The sequence below is a fragment of the Thamnophis sirtalis genome, unplaced genomic scaffold (genome assembly GCF_051295495.1).
Source record: "Thamnophis sirtalis isolate CommonGarterSnake01/CBP01778 unplaced genomic scaffold, rThaSir2_p1.2 scaffold_6, whole genome shotgun sequence".
In the NCBI taxonomy this organism is placed as follows: Eukaryota; Metazoa; Chordata; class Lepidosauria; order Squamata; family Natricidae; genus Thamnophis; species Thamnophis sirtalis.
In genome coordinates this window covers 52,378,709-52,399,182 of record NW_028261386.1, presented here as the reverse complement: position 1 = coordinate 52,399,182, position 20,474 = coordinate 52,378,709, and the positions used below count along the sequence as shown (strand labels likewise).

General features: G+C 41.0%; 1 protein-coding gene across 1 annotated transcript in view; it reads right to left on the bottom strand.

The window, feature by feature from the left end:
* GALNT14 (polypeptide N-acetylgalactosaminyltransferase 14) overlaps positions 1-20,474 on the bottom strand; it is a 299,110-nt gene that overhangs the window by 27,327 nt on the left and 251,309 nt on the right. Inside the window, exons 8-11 of the mRNA XM_014053318.2 lie at positions 18,694-18,778; positions 13,633-13,736; positions 7,116-7,242; positions 2,906-2,998 (exon numbers count right to left, since the gene is read on the bottom strand). Coding sequence (XP_013908793.1) covers positions 2,906-2,998; positions 7,116-7,242; positions 13,633-13,736; positions 18,694-18,778 — 409 coding nt within the window. The remainder of the gene's footprint in view (positions 1-2,905; positions 2,999-7,115; positions 7,243-13,632; positions 13,737-18,693; positions 18,779-20,474) is intronic.

Below are 20,474 nucleotides of genomic sequence, written 5' to 3'. Positions count from 1 at the left end.
TATAACCTGTGCTGTTGCTAACTGCTTGATCAGGGATATGTGCATAGCTAGCTGAACTGAAGTAATTACAATGTATGATGCATTATTACAAGTGATAGGAAAGATTTCATCTGACACAGAACAAAGGTCCCAGAACATTAGGCAGTAGCACGAACAAAACTACTGTATACAGATGACTTGCACCTTCCTATCACCTGAGCAGATTATACAGGTATAAAACAACCTAAAGCGCTGGTTAAAGGAGCAAGGGAAAAGAACAAGAAAAAGAAAGGAGTCGGGAATGGCAAGTGAAAATAGAATAAATTTCCTCACCAGTTCTGAGCCAATGTTAAAATGTAACTCAGTGCTGCTTTGGAGCAAATCTGGAAATAAGGATTCAGATTGTCTGGCTCATATAATCACACTAGCTGAATACCTGTGCTCCGATACGAAACTTTGTGATCGGGCTTGATAAATCGACACTTACAGCTTGAAAGTTAATGAGTAGTTAGGGTCAGTCTCTCCTCTCCCCTTCTCTCCCTCAGGCTTGCCCCCAGAAGCTTCCCCTATCTTCTTTCCCTCAGGGTGGCTCCATTGATCCTCTCCAAACTCCCAGCCCGCAGGCTGGATGAGTCACATGCTGGCCACACCCAAGTGGCAGTTGGAACAGAGATCTTTTCAGATGGGGAGGGAGGAGTAGAACTGGTTTATGGTTGGTTTATGGTTTATTGAACTTGTATGCCACCCTATTCCCGAAGGGACTCAGGGCGGCTAACAAACCAATAGGGAAGAGGGGAATACAAAGAAGACAAAACAAGACAGCAACAAAATACAAAAAACAGATTTTAAAAAAACTCCTCAACAGCCACAACAAGTTCGAGTGGGGCTGGGAACTCATCAGCCCCAGGCCTGCCGGAACAGCCAGGTCTTGACGGCTTTGCGGAAAGCCTGAAGGGTGGTGAGGGTCTGAATCCCCACGGGGAGATTGTTCCAAAGGGCCGGAGCAGCCACAGAGAAGGCCCTCCTCCGGGTGGTCGACAGGAGACACTGACTAGCTGATGGAATCCGGAGGAGGCCTAATCTGTGGGATCTAATTGGTCGTAGGGAGGTAGTTGGCAGGAAGCGGTCTCTCAAGTACCTAGGTCCGATACCATGTAGGGCTTTAAAAGTAACGACTAGCACCTTGAAGTGCATCCGGAGTCCAATAGGCAGCCAGTGCAGCTCGCGGAGGATAGGTGTAACGTGGGTGTAGCGAGGTGAACCCACAATCGCTCGCGCGGCTGCATTCTGGACAAGCTGAAGTCTCCAAATGCTCTTCAAGGGCTTCCCCATAGTAGTCCAGTCTTGAGGTCACAAGGGCGTGAGTGACTGTTCTGAGAGCCTCCCAGTTCAGGTAGGGCCGCAATTGGTGCACCAGGCGAACCTGGGCAAATGTCCCCCTGGTCACAGCCGACAAATGGTGTTCTAAAGTCAGATGTGGATCCAGGAGGACTCCCAAATTGCGAACCCTGTCTGAGGGGCGTATAATTTCACCCCCCAGCCTGAGAGTTGGAATACAAGGCCAATTATTGGGAGGGAAAAACACAAGCCACTCAGTCTTGTTGGGATTGAGTGCAAGCTTGTTCACACCCATCCAGACCCTAATAGCCTCCAGGCACTTACACATCGCGTCAACCGCTTCACTGAGTTGGCACGGGGCGGACAGATACAGCTATGTATCGTCCGCATATTGGTGGTATTTCATCCCGTGCCGCCGAATGATCTCACCCAGTGGCTTCATGTAGATGTTAAACAGGAGGGGGGACAGGACCGAACCCTGAGGCACCCCATACTTAAGGGGCCTAGGGGTCGATCTCTGCCCTCCAACCAACACCGACTGCGACCTGCCCGAGAGGTAGGAGGAGAACCACTGAAGGACAGTGCCTCCCACTCCCACCTCCTGCAACCGCCGCAGAAGGATACCATGGTCGATGGTATCGAAGGCCACTGAGAGGTCAAGGAGCACTAGGACAGAGGCATAACCCCCGTCCCTGACTCTCCAGAGATCATCGATCAGCGTGACCAAAGCAGTTTCCGTGCTGTAGCCAGGCCTGAATCCGGGCTGAAAGGCGTCTAGATAATCGGTTTTATCCAAGGACTGCCGGAGCTGAGAGGCCACCACTTTCTCAACAACCTTCCCAACGAAGGGGAGGTTGGAGACTGGACGGTAGTTACTTAGGATGGCTAAGAAACTCCTTAGCATCAGAGCATGTTAATAATAATATAAGAAATACTAATGACCTGAGGGTTGTTTTTTTTAAAAAATCCTTTTTAAGCAAGCACCTAGAAGCTAAGAGGAACATACGTGCCACATTTCAAGTTTGTAGGCTTTACAGTTCTGAAGATTTCATGATTGCGGTGTGAGTGGTTTTCGCTTATATATATAGTGTAGGTAGATATTGTATGGGTTCATGCTTGCTTTTTTTGCAGGAGGAAGTGTTTGTTTATTTGCTTCTGCTCTGGAGTACTGTTTATTCACAGGACTAACTCATTAGTAAGGATAGCTGATTCTGCTTCTCCTGGACCAATGGGACAGCTATGAAAAGGAGAAATCACCTTGGAATTTATCTGAGACAATTTCAAACATGAGAAATGTGGAGGAGACAAACCCATTTATTTTCATTCATGAACAAAACCGATATTTCAAATGGGCTTTTATATAAGCTCTCATTCCCCTCCGCATCTCCACAAATAACAACTAGGACTTTATACTTATATCCTTGCAGCATCTGTTTACTATTAACATCTAATTAACTGTTCCCAGAGAAAGAAAAAGTACACAACCCAACAGCTGGACGATGCTCCAATAAAACAATAATGAGGTTCTACCATATCAAGCAATTGAGTCTCTTTCTGTTTTGCTTCACTGCCAGAGGGGGCCACTTACTCTCCATATGGTCTCCCTTGAGCTGCAGGCCGGGCTGCATAATAGTATTGCTTAAATTCATCCATCCACACTTCTGCCGTGCGCTTGGTGTTTCTAAGGAAAGACATTTTTAAAAGAAAGGAGAAACAACAAGGAAAGCTTTCATGAAAGAGTTTAAATTTAATGCTCCTCATTAAAAAACAGCAAGGATAAGGGAGAAGGAAAGCAGCAGTTCATTTTTGTGAGAGATCTAGGTGAAAAAAAAAGGACCAGTGACAGAGTTCAGTTCTTAAAGACTGTTTCACATATTATATTTTCTCAGAGGTAGATTATAAACACATTTGTCCTACAACCAACCAGAAACAGTAATTAAGCTTCCATTATGTGCAAACTGTCCAAATACAGGTAGTTCTTGACTTACGATCACAACTGAGCACAAAATTTCTGTTGTTAAATGAGACATTTGTTAAGTGAGTTTGGTCCCATTTTATTACCTTTATGGAATCTGACTTCCCCATTGCCTTTTCTTGTCAGAAGGTTGCAAAAGGTGATCACATGACCTTGGGACACAGCAACGGTCATAAGTATGAACCAATTGCCAAGCATCTGAATTTTGATTATATGATCATGCAGATGCTACAAAAGTTGTAACTGTGAAAAATGGCCATAAGTCACTTGTTCAAATGCCATTGTAACTTTGAACAGTCACTTAATGAACTGCTGTAAGTTGAGGCCTACCATTCAGAAATGGTTAGATTTCTTGCACCTTTCTAACTGTTTCTCCAGTTGTAATATAGGAAAAGTGAAAACTTAGCAAACAGGATGTTTGTAGGTACATGGAGTAAATAGCTGTCCTAAGAACCTACCTAAAGCAGAATGTACAGCTGTGATGAATTACAAGCCTGAAATATCCATCTGTCTGTCTATAACAAGCTAGGTTAAGGCATCAGAATGCCAAAAATATTACAGGTACCTTTGCAATATTATTTGGTTCTGAATACAGGTTTATCAGATAGTAAATTAAGATTCATACAAAGGCAGTGCATAATAACTTCATGGCTTATTTGATTGAGAAATCCTCAGTTTAGTTATAAAATTTCTTTTCATATAGATAACTATATGAAAAAAATATACCAGAAAAATGGATTCATTAGAAAGAAATGGGTCCGTTTAAACTGGTAGAAAAAGACTGCCTTACGGGAATTTATTAAAGGGCTGATGATGATTTAGATCTGATTTAGAACAGATTCTTTCAGATGTGTGGGAATGGAATTGAGACCTCTAATGGTAATCATTAAAGTAACTATATGTAGGTCTAAGGTTGATTGACTGCAGTAGAAGTCTTCCATATAAAGGCTTGATAGAAAATCTTAGTGTAATATAATGACTGTATTTTGCATTTTATCAGCAGAAGGTAACACTAATTTTGTAATTTTTTATTACAGTTTGTTTAGTATATTGGCTAGATAATTTTCATGTCTTGCACAGGCCTAGAAAAGGAATCTCCAGATTTTGGCAGAAAGCAGTGTAATAAATAAACAACATAACAAATATTTTCATTCCACATACTCAAGAATTGCAAAAAGGGTAGGTTTTTCAATGCATACATTGACAAATAGATATAATTGGTGGGTTTCTATCAATCTCTCTCCCTGTTCTTTAAGAATATCCCAATATCTGGAGTGTTGCTTTGCAAAAAGATTAGTGAATGATGTATGAATTTTGCACTCAGAAGTATTGTTCCTCTGAAGAACAACCTTGACATACTTGAATTGGTGTCTAGCAGCTGATAGAGATATATGAAGTAGTATATGGAATCTAATAGTTGGGCCTCCTAGATCTTCACTGGGATGAATTCATTATTCATTCTGTCTCGTGTTTGTTTCTCCCACCCCACTTGCTCTCCAAGGTTCACCATATTCATTTAAAGTTTGATCAAGGTCTATTCAAGTAGGCTACATTCCCTCTTCCCTTTGCAATTTCTTTTCATCTGCTCTACTGCTTTGATTAACTATCCATAAGCAGGCTTGCAATCCTAAAATGTAAAGCTGATCAGAGAACTTGCTGAGTAGTGTAACTTCTAAAATAAGAGAATCTGTAGCTCCACTGTAGCAATGGAATACCACTGTTCAAAATGAATGCCATATATTTGCAGAAACAAACAAGAAAGTTCACACTATATTTTGCACAAATGTCCTGGAATGTTCATATTACCTGGAGATGGTATTTCTATTACCTCTAAATATTCATGCACTGTTGTAATATTTTTGAATAACACCAAAACAACCAATATTGTTCTGCACCACAAGGTTCCAAAGTGAAGTTAATGTGTTTAGGGAGCCCAGTGATGCTGCTTTTGCATATGCATTTTCTTATCGCAGCTGCACTTCTGCAGATATTATTTTACATGCACATGCCTGAATATTTGGAGCTCTTTTTAAACACAGTGACAGATCTTCTGGTAATCTGAGTGGAGAACCAACTCAGCAACTATCCCCTATGACTCTACTCAGTGCCCTTGAATAGTTGAATTAGGTGATGAGCAATGGGAAAATTTAAAAAAAGGTTACATTAGACCTGATGTCAATAGCAGTGAGGTTAGACTTTTCCAGTGCATAGCATGTGTTTAGTTTCAACCTCTTTAGCACAAATCAAAGCAGCCATGATTAAAAAATATAGCACATATCCACTGAGCACCATGGCATTACAATAAATTCAGATATTCTATGAAGGAAGGAAATCCCTTGGGAGACGCTGCCTACATCTCATTTTAAAGGTACCACTTAGACTGACCTAAGAATAGCCATCATGATCATGTATTATTCATGATAGGATTTGAGAACAAATTGTAACCCTCGGGGTGAAGAGTGCTTTGAAAAGTTTGCACACACGCACACAGACACACCTGTGAGTATTCATGGCTGCAGAGGTGGCATGCAGAGTCCTCTCTGCAGGCACGTGAGCCATCACCCCAGCTCAGCTTCACCGTGCATGCATGCAACCCTCCCATCAGCCAGCTGGTTTTCAGGTCTCTGCTGTGCATGTGCGTGGGTAGGGGCACATGCAGCAGATGCATGCGCATGCACAGCGGCGTGTACGTGGGGGGTTGTGCGTGCATGCATGGGGGATCACAGATGCAGGCATGGGGTGCATGCAGAGGTGGGGGAAGCGCACACACATGTGCAAAGGGAAGGTTATGTGCACATGTGCAAAGGGTGGGGGCACATGCAAGGGGTCATGTGTGCATGCATGGGGGTGGGGACACACACACATTGCTTTATGGGTGTATGCATGTGTGAGTGTGCTGCTGTGCGCACACGCATACACTTTTGGCATGTGGCAACAAAAAGGTTAGCACACTGATGTATATAATGTACTATCATAATTTTACTGGCATTCTTAGCAAATATTTTACAAATTAGATTCTTCCAAATGCTGAGCACATCAACCATATACACAAGTAGCTGTGGTTTGAAGCCTTGCTGAGGGACAATTTTCATATTAAGAAAATTGGCAGTATTGTAACCAATGAGGTTTATCCAAGGCGCGATTATTGTTAATTGAAAACGTAATACTTTCATATTAAGAACATAGCATTGACACTCCCGTTCTATTCTCCTCAGTAGTTATCCTCTTTAGAACTTCCACTATTTCCTTACAAGCTATTTTGCAATTCTTCATTCTTCCTGATGAGCTAGTTAAGCTACAGACAGTCCCCAACTTACAATCACAATTGAGCTCAAAATTTCTGTTGCTAAGTGAGACAGTTGTTAAGTGAATTTTGCCCCATTTTACAGCTTTTCTTGCCATTGTTGTTAAATGAATCCCTGCAGTTTTTAAATTAGTAACATGGTTGTTAAATTAATCTGGATTTCCCCATTGATTTTGCTTGTCAGACGGTCGCTAAATGTAATTGTGTGTTCAAGGACACTGTAATGGTCAAAAATATGAGACAATTGCCAAGCATCTGAATCCTGATCACATGACCATGGGGATGCTGCATAGGTCATAAGTATGAAAAGCGGCTGTAAGGAACTTTTCTCAGTGATGTAACTTTGAATGCTCACTAAATGAACTGTTGCAAGTGAAGAATTACCTCTACAGCATTAAACCCACACTTTTACACATCCCACATTGGGTTGTGAGCTTGGACCATGTGATCTTCTGTAGAATTTATTTCACTTTCAGTGAAAAATATGGGAAAAGGAAAAAAAAACACATCCAAACCTACTTTATATAAGTGTTGGCATTTCCTTCTGGGAAGATGTAAGGATGCTTCTTTCGGAAGACATGGCCAACTCGACTGCAGGGGATGATTTCCAAGCTCCCGCCGCACATCCACACTCGGAAAGAGATTTCTATGAAAGACAGTCTCAACTTCAGGTTTTTAAAGTCCAGGACCAGATGGGATTTTGGCTTATCCCTAACTTTTCCTTTTCTCACATCAAACCGTGCAAACCCATTATTGTCAGCGAGACTTTTCTGGGCATTCTGCCGTCTTAAGTACTCTTCAAAGCTCTTTACTGCCAGCCTGACATTTATTCATTTGAACTCTCCATATAACATTGAAAAATGATGATACCCAGAGTGAGTTTATAAGCAGGCCCCTTAGTTTAATTCTCAAGAGGAGCATGCTAATTTTGAATTCTTGTAATTATTGGGACCCTGCGAAATACAATAACAATAACCGTGCCCTTCGTGGCAAATCCTGATTTTACTACATAGCAAGTTGGTGGGGGAGAGAGAATCAAACAAGGAGGCAAAATGAATATAATTGTAACAATGAGATCTAGTGGAGAAAATGCCAATAAAAAGATGCCAAAGTATCAAATCCTGCTTACTTTTGCCAAGGACAGAAGGAGGAATTCTAACAAAATAATTTTGCTCATGAAGATTGGACATCAGGTCAGAATTTATGAATAAGAAACTGACACAAACTAGAAGCAGGCCAGCCCATCCCTTTCCTCCAGTGTGAAGTCAGTGGCCATAAGAATGTTCTTAGTTTTTGGTTAAAGCAGTAAGAAGACCCATTGTATGTCAATGACATAATGTCATTGTGTATCAAAGTACGCAATGACATTAAGGAAATAAAGCTGTTTCATCTAAATAGCCCACGCTTAACAGCTAAGTCAGAGTCTGGCTCTGTTTCAAAAGGTACTTCCCCATTGTGAAATCTATGAGGTTTCAAATTTTGCTGCAGGTTAAAAATCTGTCTTAGTGTTGCCTGCTGTTGACAAAGCCCAGAAGAGAAAATACCTCTCTATACATTAAATGCTGATCTCAAGTAGTTTTATTTGAATAGAAATATTATGCATCTCATCATGGTGTGAAGACAAATTGAACAAATAATAAATATATTAATAATGACTGTGACTAAGTAACCTTCATGTCTTTTCAACCTATCATCCCAGTACCAATTATGAAGCAACATAATGTAATAACTATATTCCTTATCTTTAACTGCTTGTGGCTTGTCTTTCAAATAGAAGATGACTTTAAAGAAAAGATTCATCATCTGTAAATTAAGATACAGGATATATTAGTATAGTTATTAAAACTGAAGGAGAATTTTTCATTGATTTACTTATTATGTGCCATCGAGTTGGTGCTGATTTTTAGCAACCAGACAATCCTTCTCCAGGCTGATCTGTCTCTAAGTTGGTCCTTCAGATTTTCCAACAGCATGACTATTGTCAAAATCACTGAGTCCAGACAACTTACTGATGGTCATCCTATTTCTTTTCTTCTACCTTTCTCAATCCTCTCCAATACAAAAGCTGAAAATTGACAATATTTTTTTCTGTCTTATTCAGATAGGAAACTTGAATTCTCTTATTATAGGTTATTGCTTTAAATTTATAGAAGCCTTGAGCAGAAGAATGTCTTCTATTTTTTTTTTCCAAAAAGGGATATATTTTACTTTTTCAAATTTGTAGAATAGAGTAGAGTAGAGTAGAGTAGAGTAGAGTAGAGTAGAGTAGAGTAGAGTAGAGTAGAGTAGAGTAGAATAGAATAGAATAGAATAGAATAGAATAGAATAGGTTTATTGGTCAAGTGTGATTGGACACACAAGGAATTTGTGTCCACTATATAAGCTCTCAGTGTGCAAGCAAGCAACAAGTGATAAATCATGATCATAATCATAAAATACCAACATTGCTTTGCATTGTTGCCCAAGCATGTTATCCGTAAGCATGTTCTTCCTGCATGACTCCAGCGAACTTTCATTTTTCTTTTCAGGCTAGCTATTGGGCCAATTCCATTACAAAACACACAAATCCATTTTAGCACTGATATTTTTGGAACTGCTTGATTATATGACCTTGATTTACTTGGTGAAAGGAAATTTCAGGGGAAAATTCAACAAGAAGCAGCATGGCCCACAACTATTTGTATATACAATCCCTACTTATTAAGAAAGAAAAGGTACTGTATAATGACACACTAATTTGCAAAGCTTCAAGGGGAGAGGGAGACAATGGATGAGATTGCCACAGAAGAGGAGCATCTGTTTCACTGGCTCACTAAGCTGTTGCATCTCTGAAGACAAGGATTATTTTTCCTTACTAGCCATACTCTCTTGAGGTGTCAAAGTATTAGTGCCAGCTTAAGATCTGTTTCTCTGCTATCTCCATGCCTCCCTTCCTTTGTCAAAACTGTAGCACTGTTAGCTTCCTCTGCTTGTAGCATTGTTGCAGTCACAAATAAAAGCTACAATAAAAACCACACAATTTGATCAACCCTTCTAGGCAGGCACAACAGCAGCCATTGTCACTATCTTTCTCCTTCAACAATCTGGAAATTTGTCATATGGCCAATCTAAGATCCCTAGTTGCTAGTACCACTTTTTAATCTTTGTGTTACACAAAACCCATTAATGGCTGCTAGGCATGGTGACTATATATTAGCACCACCATGGAGTACAGGTAGAACTAGGTGTAGTAAGCAGCAGCTGGTTGGCCTAGACCTGTGATGGCGAACCTATGGCACGTGTGCCACAGGTGGCACACGGAGCCATTTGTTAGGGCACTCCAGGCATTGCCCTATTAGCTCCAGTGCGTATCCATGCACTGGCCAGCTGACTTCAGCCTTCTTTTTCAGCCATTTTTTGCCCTCTGGACCAAAAACTGCAGGAGACTTCCTGAGCACAAAAAAATGGTCCTATGGGAAACCTGAAAGTTTGGAAACAGTGACTTCCAGTTTGCCTATAGGGCTGTTTTTTGTCCTCCAAAGCCTTCAGGGAAGCCTCCTGAAGCCTCCAGAGGGCCTCTGGGGGGGGGAGGCTGTTTTCACCTTCCCCAGGCTCCTAGAAAGTCTCTGGAGCCTGGGGAGGGTGACAAAAGCGTGGCAAAAGCAGGGGGGATGCTGGTCACATGCATAGCATTATGGGTGTGGGCATGCCTGTGCATGATTCCCCCCTGCACTCCTCCCCACTTTTGCCACACGATCCAAAAAAGGCTAGCCGTCATTGGCATAGACTAAAATGGCCATGGCCTGATCCAGACTGTATCTCCTACTGTTACATCAAGTTTGCCTTTGATCAAGAAGGACTAATGTAATGGTGTGGTTCATAACTTTCTGCTATTTCCTCTCTTTCCTATCATTTATTGGAGTTTGAATCACTGTTCAGAAATTAGAATACAGCAAGGCCTTTTTATTTTGGACTTTCTGGGATTGAATGAGAATAGTGGGAGTTGCTGTCCCGTCACTCTCACTTGACTTTTCTTGCTGGCGATACCAACCAATATTCATCTAGTTTTATTTAGTTTTATGTTTTATCTACAATCACTGGTGTATTTCTTTTTTGAGTTATAAGCAAACAACAAATCTTAGCTAAATGTGATTATACTGTATATTATAATACAATACAATAGCAGAGTTGGAAGGGACCTTGGAGGTCTTCTAGTCCAACCCCCTGCTAGGCAGAAAACCCTATACCATTCCAGACAAATGGCTATCCAACATCTTCTTAAAGACTTCCAGTGTTGGGGCATTCACAACTTCTGGAGGCAAGCTGTTCCACTGATTAATTGTTCTAACTGTCAGGAAATTTCTCCTCAGACGTGAATGATCTAATCTAGTATGGCTGTCATACATAGAAATGTGTAATTTCAAAATAGAAAAGATGCTATGGAATGGGCATGCGCTGTACATCATGCAGCACCTGCATTAAAAAGCTGCATTTTTCCTCAGTTGACAAGGCAGTGCTGTGAGCTCAAGCATGTCTGAGTTAAGGAAGCATTGATAGAGTACAAGAAACATCCTGAAATAGTGCAGCTATTATGGAAGCCCACAAAAAGACACAGATTCTTTATAGATATGCTGACATGTATCATGCTCATTTCAAAGCACATTTTGGTCTTCAGAACATAAGTGCTATCCTCCCTTAATGTTATGTATCCCATCATATTCTCATTCTATCACATTGGCAATTATAATATGGCAGGCATCCACTTAGGGAACCTGGGTCATTGCACTTCAAGCCATGTACCTCTCCTCAACACTATAGAATAGCAAAGGATTGCTTGTTTATTTTAAAAGCACACTACTGGGCTGTGGCCTATTCATAACTGGGCGGTGTGAATGGCAGGCCCGTGCGCTCACATTTGTAGCTCAACTCATTCAAGCGGCAGGCTGATGCACAGGTGTGCCAGTCCACCACTTGCATGAGTTGAGCTGTATGTATGTGTCTTCTAGCCCACCACTCGCACAAGTAATGTTGCATATGTGTCAGCCCACTGCTCATGTGGCCTGGTTCCCTTATTCGTCCTCCTCCCCCCAGCTGGGTCACCAAGCCAGAAAGATTGGGGTCCACTGACCTAGTGCTTAAAAGGTTCTCTGGGTAGCAAACAATATTTGAAGCAAGCTGCAAATGCAAGACCATTTAAAATAGTCTTCAAAATCCAAACAAATAACAAGCTCCAAAGCTGCTTTACTATACTGTAGAACCAAAATAAAATATAGGACCATTAATTTTTAATGAAATATTTTTGAAAGAACCATGTTTTAGTGAACTACCTTAGCAATCCATGCATGGAAATTTTTCTGCTCTATTGAGTACAGTCCCCCCCCCCAAGGCTTTTCACAGCAGCTACATGCCTGTCTTCTTACTGCTGAAAGATCTGGTGTTAATGCTCCAGCTGTCAGCTGAAGTATATGGGGAAGGATATATGGAAGCTTTGTCCTGAAGACATCAATGGGCCAAGGCACTGAGGGTTTTGTAAAGACTAGTCTAACGCTAGAACCTTGTACGTAGCTTAGAAACCAAGGGGCATTTTTTTAGCTAAGCCAAAAGGATTGAGCAATGTGGGCTGGCACGCTTGCTTGATTCCTATAAGCCAGAAGTCAGAATAAAGGAGCAGATTGAAAGGAGCAGCAATATCATTCCCTTGGAACACGATGCACCCAGTCAAGCCCTTGCCTAGATTTATTGCTTCTAACTTTCCTTTATTGACTTAGATGTTGAAGTGCTCCCTGTGGGTACCAGGAATTTAAAAAAATGCTGTCAGAGCATAAACCATCCAGAAAACACAACAGATGCTAAGAATCCACCCATGTAACAGGCCCTCCCATGGCCACAATAAAATTTTCTCCCCGGAAGGAGAGCTAGTTCTGTCAGGTGACATGTTAGTACAATATACTGCACTAATTAGAGGCATCCCTTGGGAAACCCCTACCAGACCTTTTGAATTAACTCTGTTATGGCCCATTTCTTTCTCTTAGAATGTCTCAGCGTCTTCTGTTGTGTCAGTACCAGGAACATTAAACTTTTTTTTTTCATTCACCTGTCTTCTTCCTAGAAGATTGTCTGCTTCTTCACGAGTAGCTAGTTTTGTCAATAGATTAGAAAGGAATTGGCAATAATGGAGCTTTGAATGTACTAATAGCACTTTAACAAAGGCATCAAAACAGTTTGTTCATTTTGAATTCCAGCAAATCATAACTGGGATTGCTTGATTGATTGATCTACAAGGCTGCTAAGCTTCTCCAATCACACTGATTCTGAGTGGCACATAATTTTCCAAATGTGTATGGTGGATTAAAAATAAAAATATCACTAGTTCTTTTAGAACCAGAAGAACAGAACACAGAATTCAAGAGGAATCTAAACATTCAAACCTTCCATTATGCAGAGAAGAGTTTTTTGAGTGATATTTATGGGTTAGATTGATGTCCTACTTTCTTTTCAGGGGTGAAAACTGGCATAGTTAGCAGTCCTCCCTCTTCTCATTTCCCCACACACCAATAACCCTACAAGGTGATTTGGGCTGAGATAGATACCTGGCCCAAGTCCCTCTGTGTTGGCCTTTTGAAGTAGGCATAGTCAAGAAACAAACATAGCAGAAACTCCAGGGATGTTCCTTATAATTGCAGGGCAGAATATCAAAATCTTTAAATCCGGTCAGAGTTTCTTCTTGCCTCATCTTATACGAAATAAAATCAAAGTGGGGCTATTTTGGTTTTCTTTCTCACACTTTCTTCTTTCTCAGGACTGAGTAATCTTTCTGAAAGTCTTCTGCTAATGAGTCACTCATACCTTCCCCATTCTCAAGGCCAAGTCTACATTCATTAAACCTAGTGTGCCTATGCAGACAAGGGTAGCAGGTAAAGTAGAACCTTGCACTCCCTGTTGGCAATCCAAAACTTAACCACTATATTATACAGGCTCTCATATCCGGGTCTGCAAAACTCCCCCCTTAAATCTTTAAAAAACCTTTGCCAATAACTGCAAAGTAGCAGTGACTTACCAAAATTCTCCCCGCCCCAGATGTCCATTGCAGCATCATATTTTCCCAGACGGTTGAACCAGGCCCTGTCAATTACAAAAAGGCCCCCAGCAATGATAGGAGTCCTGAATGGTTGGGGAACAAAGAAAGAAAGAAAAATCTAATTTCAACTCTTTTTGCAGAAAACATTAGGTATGTGAAATAGATGCAGAGGGAGACACCAATCAATATTACTTTGTTCTTTGAGGTAAGTATGGCCGATGACACTTTTTAAAAATCAAATTGCACTGAAGGGAGAAGATGTTACTGTTGAAGGATTTGCAGTTGGCAAGCTCATGATCCCTGGCAAAACTCCATGAAGGTTGTAGCCTATCTGTTGTAGTATAGCTAGTAAGGAAGAAAACGTTAGATTCCCACTCAGAAATATTCCTGCTCCTCATGATGCTGACATTTGGAAGAGACTAGCATGGGAGTTGCTTCTCAGATTGTTAAAAAGTAGTCATTTCCAAAGCATTAACAGGTTCAGATGGCTCTTCTTATAGAGAAGAAGCAAGCACCCTCCTTTTCGTATTGAAAAAAATATGAAAGAACAAGAACTGAAACTCTGTTGTCTTAAGTTGCTGGGCTATAATTTCCCCTTTGAAACAGAATATTTGTCACTATTCAAGTGTTGTCACTTCTTCCTAATGAGTTCTTTGCTAGATGTGTCCTTTTGGGTTACCCATTTATAGCCCAGGTTGCTACAGAAGAAGTCTGAGACCTGTCATCAAAGGCAGTGGGTGGCTTCCTCAACTCCAACCCCTGAATGGAAAATGAGCTTTGTCAGTTTGTGTCAGAGGGTTCACAAACCATGTCATGGATCACAAGTCATATTAATCTATAAGGTATTTTGCTTGATTTTGATGTTATACTGTAGCACATGATCTAATTAACTAGCAAGCCAAATCACTGACTTATTTCAATAAATTGAGATTAAACATATCTCAAGTTAGCACAAGATTTCAACCCAGCCAGAACACATGTCTAAATGGTTTCCTGTCATGTGCAAAAGAAAGGATCATAACAGAACAAACAGGACAACAGAGTTGGAAGAACCTTGAAGGTCTTCTAGTACAGCCTCATTCAGGAGACCCTATACCAGGCAAATGGTTGTCCAATCTCTTCTTAAAAACCTCCAGTGATGGAGCACTCACAACCTCTGAAGGCAAGGTGTTCCACTGATTAATTGCTTTCACACTCAAGAAATTTCTACTTAGTTCTAGATTGCTTCTTTCTAGATCTTGAGCCTATCTTCTGCATGTTGGCTATTCCTGCCAGCTTGCAGGAATTTGATGATTTCCCCTAATTTGTTTATGAAGATATGGAATTTTATTTGTATGAATGTAACTAAAGTTTATGTGAATTTTCAGATGTCCACGAAAGTCAATTTTTAAGAGGTAGATGAGAAGGTAGTGCCTATCTTACCTAAGCGTTACTTTAGTTTATTTCATGATGGATGTTTGGTCCCTAAAAAAATTATCCCTGACTAAATGCAGCCTGTGATCCAAAAAGAGATTCCACCTGCATACAAATATTGATGGGTGCAAGTAATGATTCAAAAACCTTTGGTATTTTCCTGTCATAACTTTCCCACAGCGTGCAATGTGTGGCTAATGCATTTATCAGCACAACCCCTACTAGCCTGATGTTTGTAGCCCTGATTATAGGTTTACAAGCTAAAAATGCATTTAGCCCTTGGGGGCTATTTTCAAGACATTATTTCACAGGGGCTCTGTACCTCTACTGGTAGAAGCCTCACGTTAGATGCGGGAATAACACTTATTCAGAAGGACAAAGGCAGGGCTTTTATGGGGGGGGGGGGCTTTGTAATTGGCTCAATTTTGATTTCAAAATAGAGTTATTTGTCCCCCCCTCTTTCCTCTAGATTAGCTGAGAACAAAGGTAAAAAAAGGAGTACTGAGTAAGATGAGATGCACAGTAAATTGTGCTCTATGTCTGCCACACCAGCCACATCGTAGGGTGCATACTTACTTCAGTCCCCTGGCTTGCTGTCTCAAATGGACTTTTCAGCATTCTAATGAGTAAACTGTGATTAATAGAACAGTTCAGACATGCCATTTTTTCTCTGTGTGTGTTTGAATGTGTGTGTGCATGTATACAAATATTGGGTGAGCTTATGCATTACCATATGGTTAGTATCATCAGTACACTGATGATATCCAATTATATATCTCTACCCCTGGCAAATTAAGGTATGCTGTTGATGTCTTACCCTAGTTTATGGAGGCAGTGGGAGACTGGAGAGAAACAACTGAACCTTGGCAAGACTGAGTAGTTCTGGGTTTGGGGACCTGCCAATTCTGGGGCTATGCCATCTTTGATATTGGATTGGGTTGCACTGTCTGGAACAGACCAAATACGTAACTTGGGGTTCCTCCTGGATTTGTGACTCCAGTTTGAAGTGTAGGTGTAGATTTGGTTAGAAGGGCCATTGCATAATTTAGTGTTGTGCGTCAATTGCACTCCCTCCTGGATTGGGAGAGTCTGCTCATGATCACTTGGGCTGTAGTCACCTCCCTGATGGACTATAGTGATGTGGAATGCTGCTCTTGAAGAATATCCAGAAGTTTCAGTGGATGTATAATGCAGCAGCTGTGTACCCCTAGAGAAGCACATGTTACATCTTTGCCTCACAGGCTGCATTTCTTACCAGTTTGCTTCCAGATCCAATTCAGGGTGCTGCTTTTGATCTTTAAAGCTGTTCATGTCTTTAGGCTTGACTATTTGAGGGATCACTTTGCAGAAGAAATACCGTACTGATTGCATCTATAATGGAGTTATATTTGACAGGAGCCAGGAGATGAGCCATGGCATCAACCCTGTGAAACATCATTCCCCTTTAAGGTGAAACAAACCCTATCTCTCCCAGCCTTCTGAAATTCCCTTAAGTCTTGGTTATGTCAAAAGGCCAGGGGATTGTATAGGAATGTTAATTTGATTAGATGGCTCCAAACTGATGCTCTCTCTTAACCTTTTATAATATTTTTGTATGTTTGTTTTTAAAATTGTTCTTATAGTAATTTGTTTACTGCCCAGTCACTTTGTGAGAGATGGAGAAAGGAAGGAAGGAAGGAAAAAAAGAAAGAAAGAAGGAAGGAAGGAAAGAAAGAAGGAAGGGCGGACAGACAAAAGGAAGGAAAGAAAGAAGGAAGGAAGGATGGATGGACGAAAGGAAGGAAGGAAAGAAAGAAAAAAGAAAGAAGGAAGGGAAGGATGAAATGAAGGAAGGAAGGAAGGAAGGAAGGAAGGAAGGAAGGAAGGAAGGAAGGAAGGAAGATGGTAAGAGGGCAAGTGGCTGCTTCTGGGTGAGGAGGATGAACAGGTGTTCACAAAGGCATAAGTGCAACAGGGCCAGGGGTGGCTGTTGCTAGACAGAGGAGGGTCATGAGGGCATGTGGGCAGCCTGCAAGGCAGAGCGCAGCATGACTGCAACTGAATGTGGCTGCAACTGGGTGGGGAAGGAAGTGCAGATGACTGGCAAGGTGCAACATGAGTATAACTAGGGTTGTTGCCAGGTGAGGGAGAGTGTGAATAACTTACCAGAGTGACTTTTTACCTTCCCTACCAGCTTCCCCACTGACTTGGTTTGTGGGAAGCTGGTAGGGAAGGTCACAAATGGCAATCACATGACTGAGAGACATTGCAACCATCCTAGGTGCAAGTTGATTACAAGCACTCAGATCATGAACATATAACTGTGAAGGTGCTTGGACTGAGCACCAGTCATAAATGACACTTGCTGAGTGCAGTTGTATCTTTGTTCACATGTTGTTGAACAAGGGGTTGTTAAATGTGTATAAGGAAGAAAACTCTACTGGTTAAAAGTCACAGTAGAGTCATTCATAAGGAAAATAATGTCTGTATTTTTGCCCTGAATAATTTTCAATTAAGAGGATGCTGTAAAGTGGGAGAAGATATTCTACCACTCCAGCTACTAGAATCGTGGTCGGCAAAAAGGAGAAGAAAAGTTTTTATTGTGTGGTCAATGAAGAGTTAAGTCTTGTTGAGAAGGCATCAGCCTGCCTGAAGCACCAAGAATTATAGAGTTGGAGAGGGGCACAGAGTCCAAATCCAAATCCCTCTTCAGGAAAGAATCCAATTTAAACCCTCCCCAATAGATGGCTGTCTAGCCTGCAGCTGTTGACTCTCACCACTGACCACCAATTATTGCTGAATAATTGGTTCCACTGTCCAACTGCTCTTACTGTTAGACTGGGTGGGGGATCCTAAATATGCTTTCTTGCACTCTTGATCGATTGAAAGAGCAAGTCTTGGGGGGGGGGGAGTTCTTGTTAGTCCTTTCTGCTAAGATTGCTGCTTGCATGCAGAGATGCTATGCTTCAATTTTATTTGTACTAAATTAGGAATTTTAGGAGTTTTTGTGGAGGAGAATGATTTTTTTCCCAGTTCTGAAAGCTCACCGTGATGGGAGATTTCCATGATGCAATTAAATGGCTGGGCTTTTATCCATTTTCAGATACACAAAGTACTAAAAAGAGGTTACATTGAAATTGTGAGAGCTAAAAGGGGGTCAAGGGCACTCGAGGTCTGAATCCAATATCCCTGCACAAATGGGCTGAATGTCTGAAGAGGCCTGGAGATATGAAAAAGCTTGAACTTACCTAATTGAGAACTTTACCTATTGAACAAAGAGGAACCGGAGGGTGAATTATCAAGGTAAGCTGCTATACTCCGTTCAAAGGTTGAAATAGTGCTGTCAGCTCTGCTAATTTTTTTATGGTGCATCTAAAAGGAACTGCATGTATCCCGTCATGTTTTGTATGCTTCTTTTGCTTCTAATTAGTAAAAGTATTGGTAATCAAAAATGTTCTCATGAAACAATGGTTAAATATGTGCATTTAGGCTTCCTTCAATGGAAGTTTCAGAAAAGATTTCCAATAGCTTAGCATGCTTAAGGTCAACAATCAGCTGGCACTCTCTTCCGTATACAACTGACCCTTTTCCACTTCAAAAAAATCTTGTGGTTGCTTTGAGTTTCCTATTTTGAATCTAGTCACTTACTTGATGGGCTCTGTGGGATCTGTTCGCTTGGCTTTTTGCTCTGAGGAAAGTTGTTCCCATTTAAAATGAAGACTCCAGTCAAATCCTAAATATGAAATGCACAGAAAGAGACTGAGAAACAGATGTCAACTAGTTGCAATCATGAACTTTCAAGCAATGTCATTATTTAATGATTACAAGGAGTTTGGTAGCAACTTTTCAGAGTAACGAATCTATTAAACTTACATGACAAGTACGCAGATGAAGGTCACATGTGCAGAGATTGCAAGTGTGTCATCAATTAACAATTTGTAATGCGTTAAAAAACATTGTGCTTGTTATAATGTTATTTTGATATTTAGCAGTCCTTCCACTAACTGTTCCAAAATAGCTAATTTAAGAACTGTGATGGAGTGTCCTGGGAAGCTGGCTGAGTGAGGTTGATAAGTTTCTGTCTCAGTGCCTTTCCTAAAAGAACCATCTTCTGACTTGACCTACCACCTAGAACTGAAGATATTCCATCTTCAACCTTGGATAGGGTCTACTTTCCCATTTAAAAATAGTATTCACTCTTAGAATATTCCTGAACTCACAGCTCCTGTTCCACAGCTTCATCTGCATCTTCACAACACAGCTTTATCTGATGTAGCAGTTGTGGTCAATGAATATGAGCAGTGATGGACATTCTTGATAGGCTCATAGGACAACACTGGTTTGGGAGCAGAGTTCTGCTTACTGGTATATTTCCAGGTGTGATTCAAGGTGCTGCCTATGACTGGTTATTTTATAGAGTGCCTATGTTCCATGTGATATGATCTGAAAGAGTTAGTGTGCCAACATCATTAAAGACATCTATGTGGGACCCCAGAAGTGGTTCATCTCTATAGCGGAGCTGCCCTCTGTAGTGAGATTCCCTAATGTTTTTATTACTTTCAACCTGCTGGCATTGTGGAAAGCCTTAAAGTCCTGGCTGTTCTCCTTGGGTTAGGGTGGTTGAAGAGTTGCCGGATTGGGGGTAGGGGTGATTAGCCAGATTTGCTACCAGCTTTTTTTCATAATTATTGTAATCTACTGTTATGAGGGCTAATTTTATATAGTGGTTAAGGCAGCAGCCCTCAATTTTTTGGCACCAAGGACCAGTTTCGTGGAAGACAATTTATCCACAGACCAGAGGATTGGATGGTTTCAGTTTTGCTCACTTGTCCACTGATCAGCTCCAGCTGTGCGGTTCCATGGCCCTGGGATTGGGGACCCCTGGATTTAAGCATCAGACTAGAACTAGTAGACCAAGAGTTTAAGTCCTGCAGAGGCAGTTGGATGACCATAAGCTACTAGGTTTTTTTCTCCTAGGAAATTGGCAATGACAATGGAAAACCACTTCTGAAAAGTCTTGCCAAGAAAATTGCAGGGACTTGTCCAGATAGTCTCCAAAAACCAGGCACAACTGAACAGAAGGTATTTTTTTATCCTGCTGGTTTTTTTTTTATACTACCAAGAATCAGTCTAGAGTTGAATAGAATAAATTAAATTAAGTTAAATTAAATTAAAATGCTGTGTTGACTTTCTTGATATTTGGAGTCCTTTTTGTCAAACGTGTGTCTGTTAATACTTCTGTGCAAATACTTCTGGAAGACAGAGGAGCATTGCTGGCAGATGATGGCATATATCATGTTAGAGGAATACCATCTGTAGGCTTCTTGCATGATAAAATTGTTGGACCAGGGATGTAAAGCAAACATCCATATTTGCTATGGGATAAGTTAGCATGAGATTCCGGTTGTTTCTGATTGATTGCAAGAAGC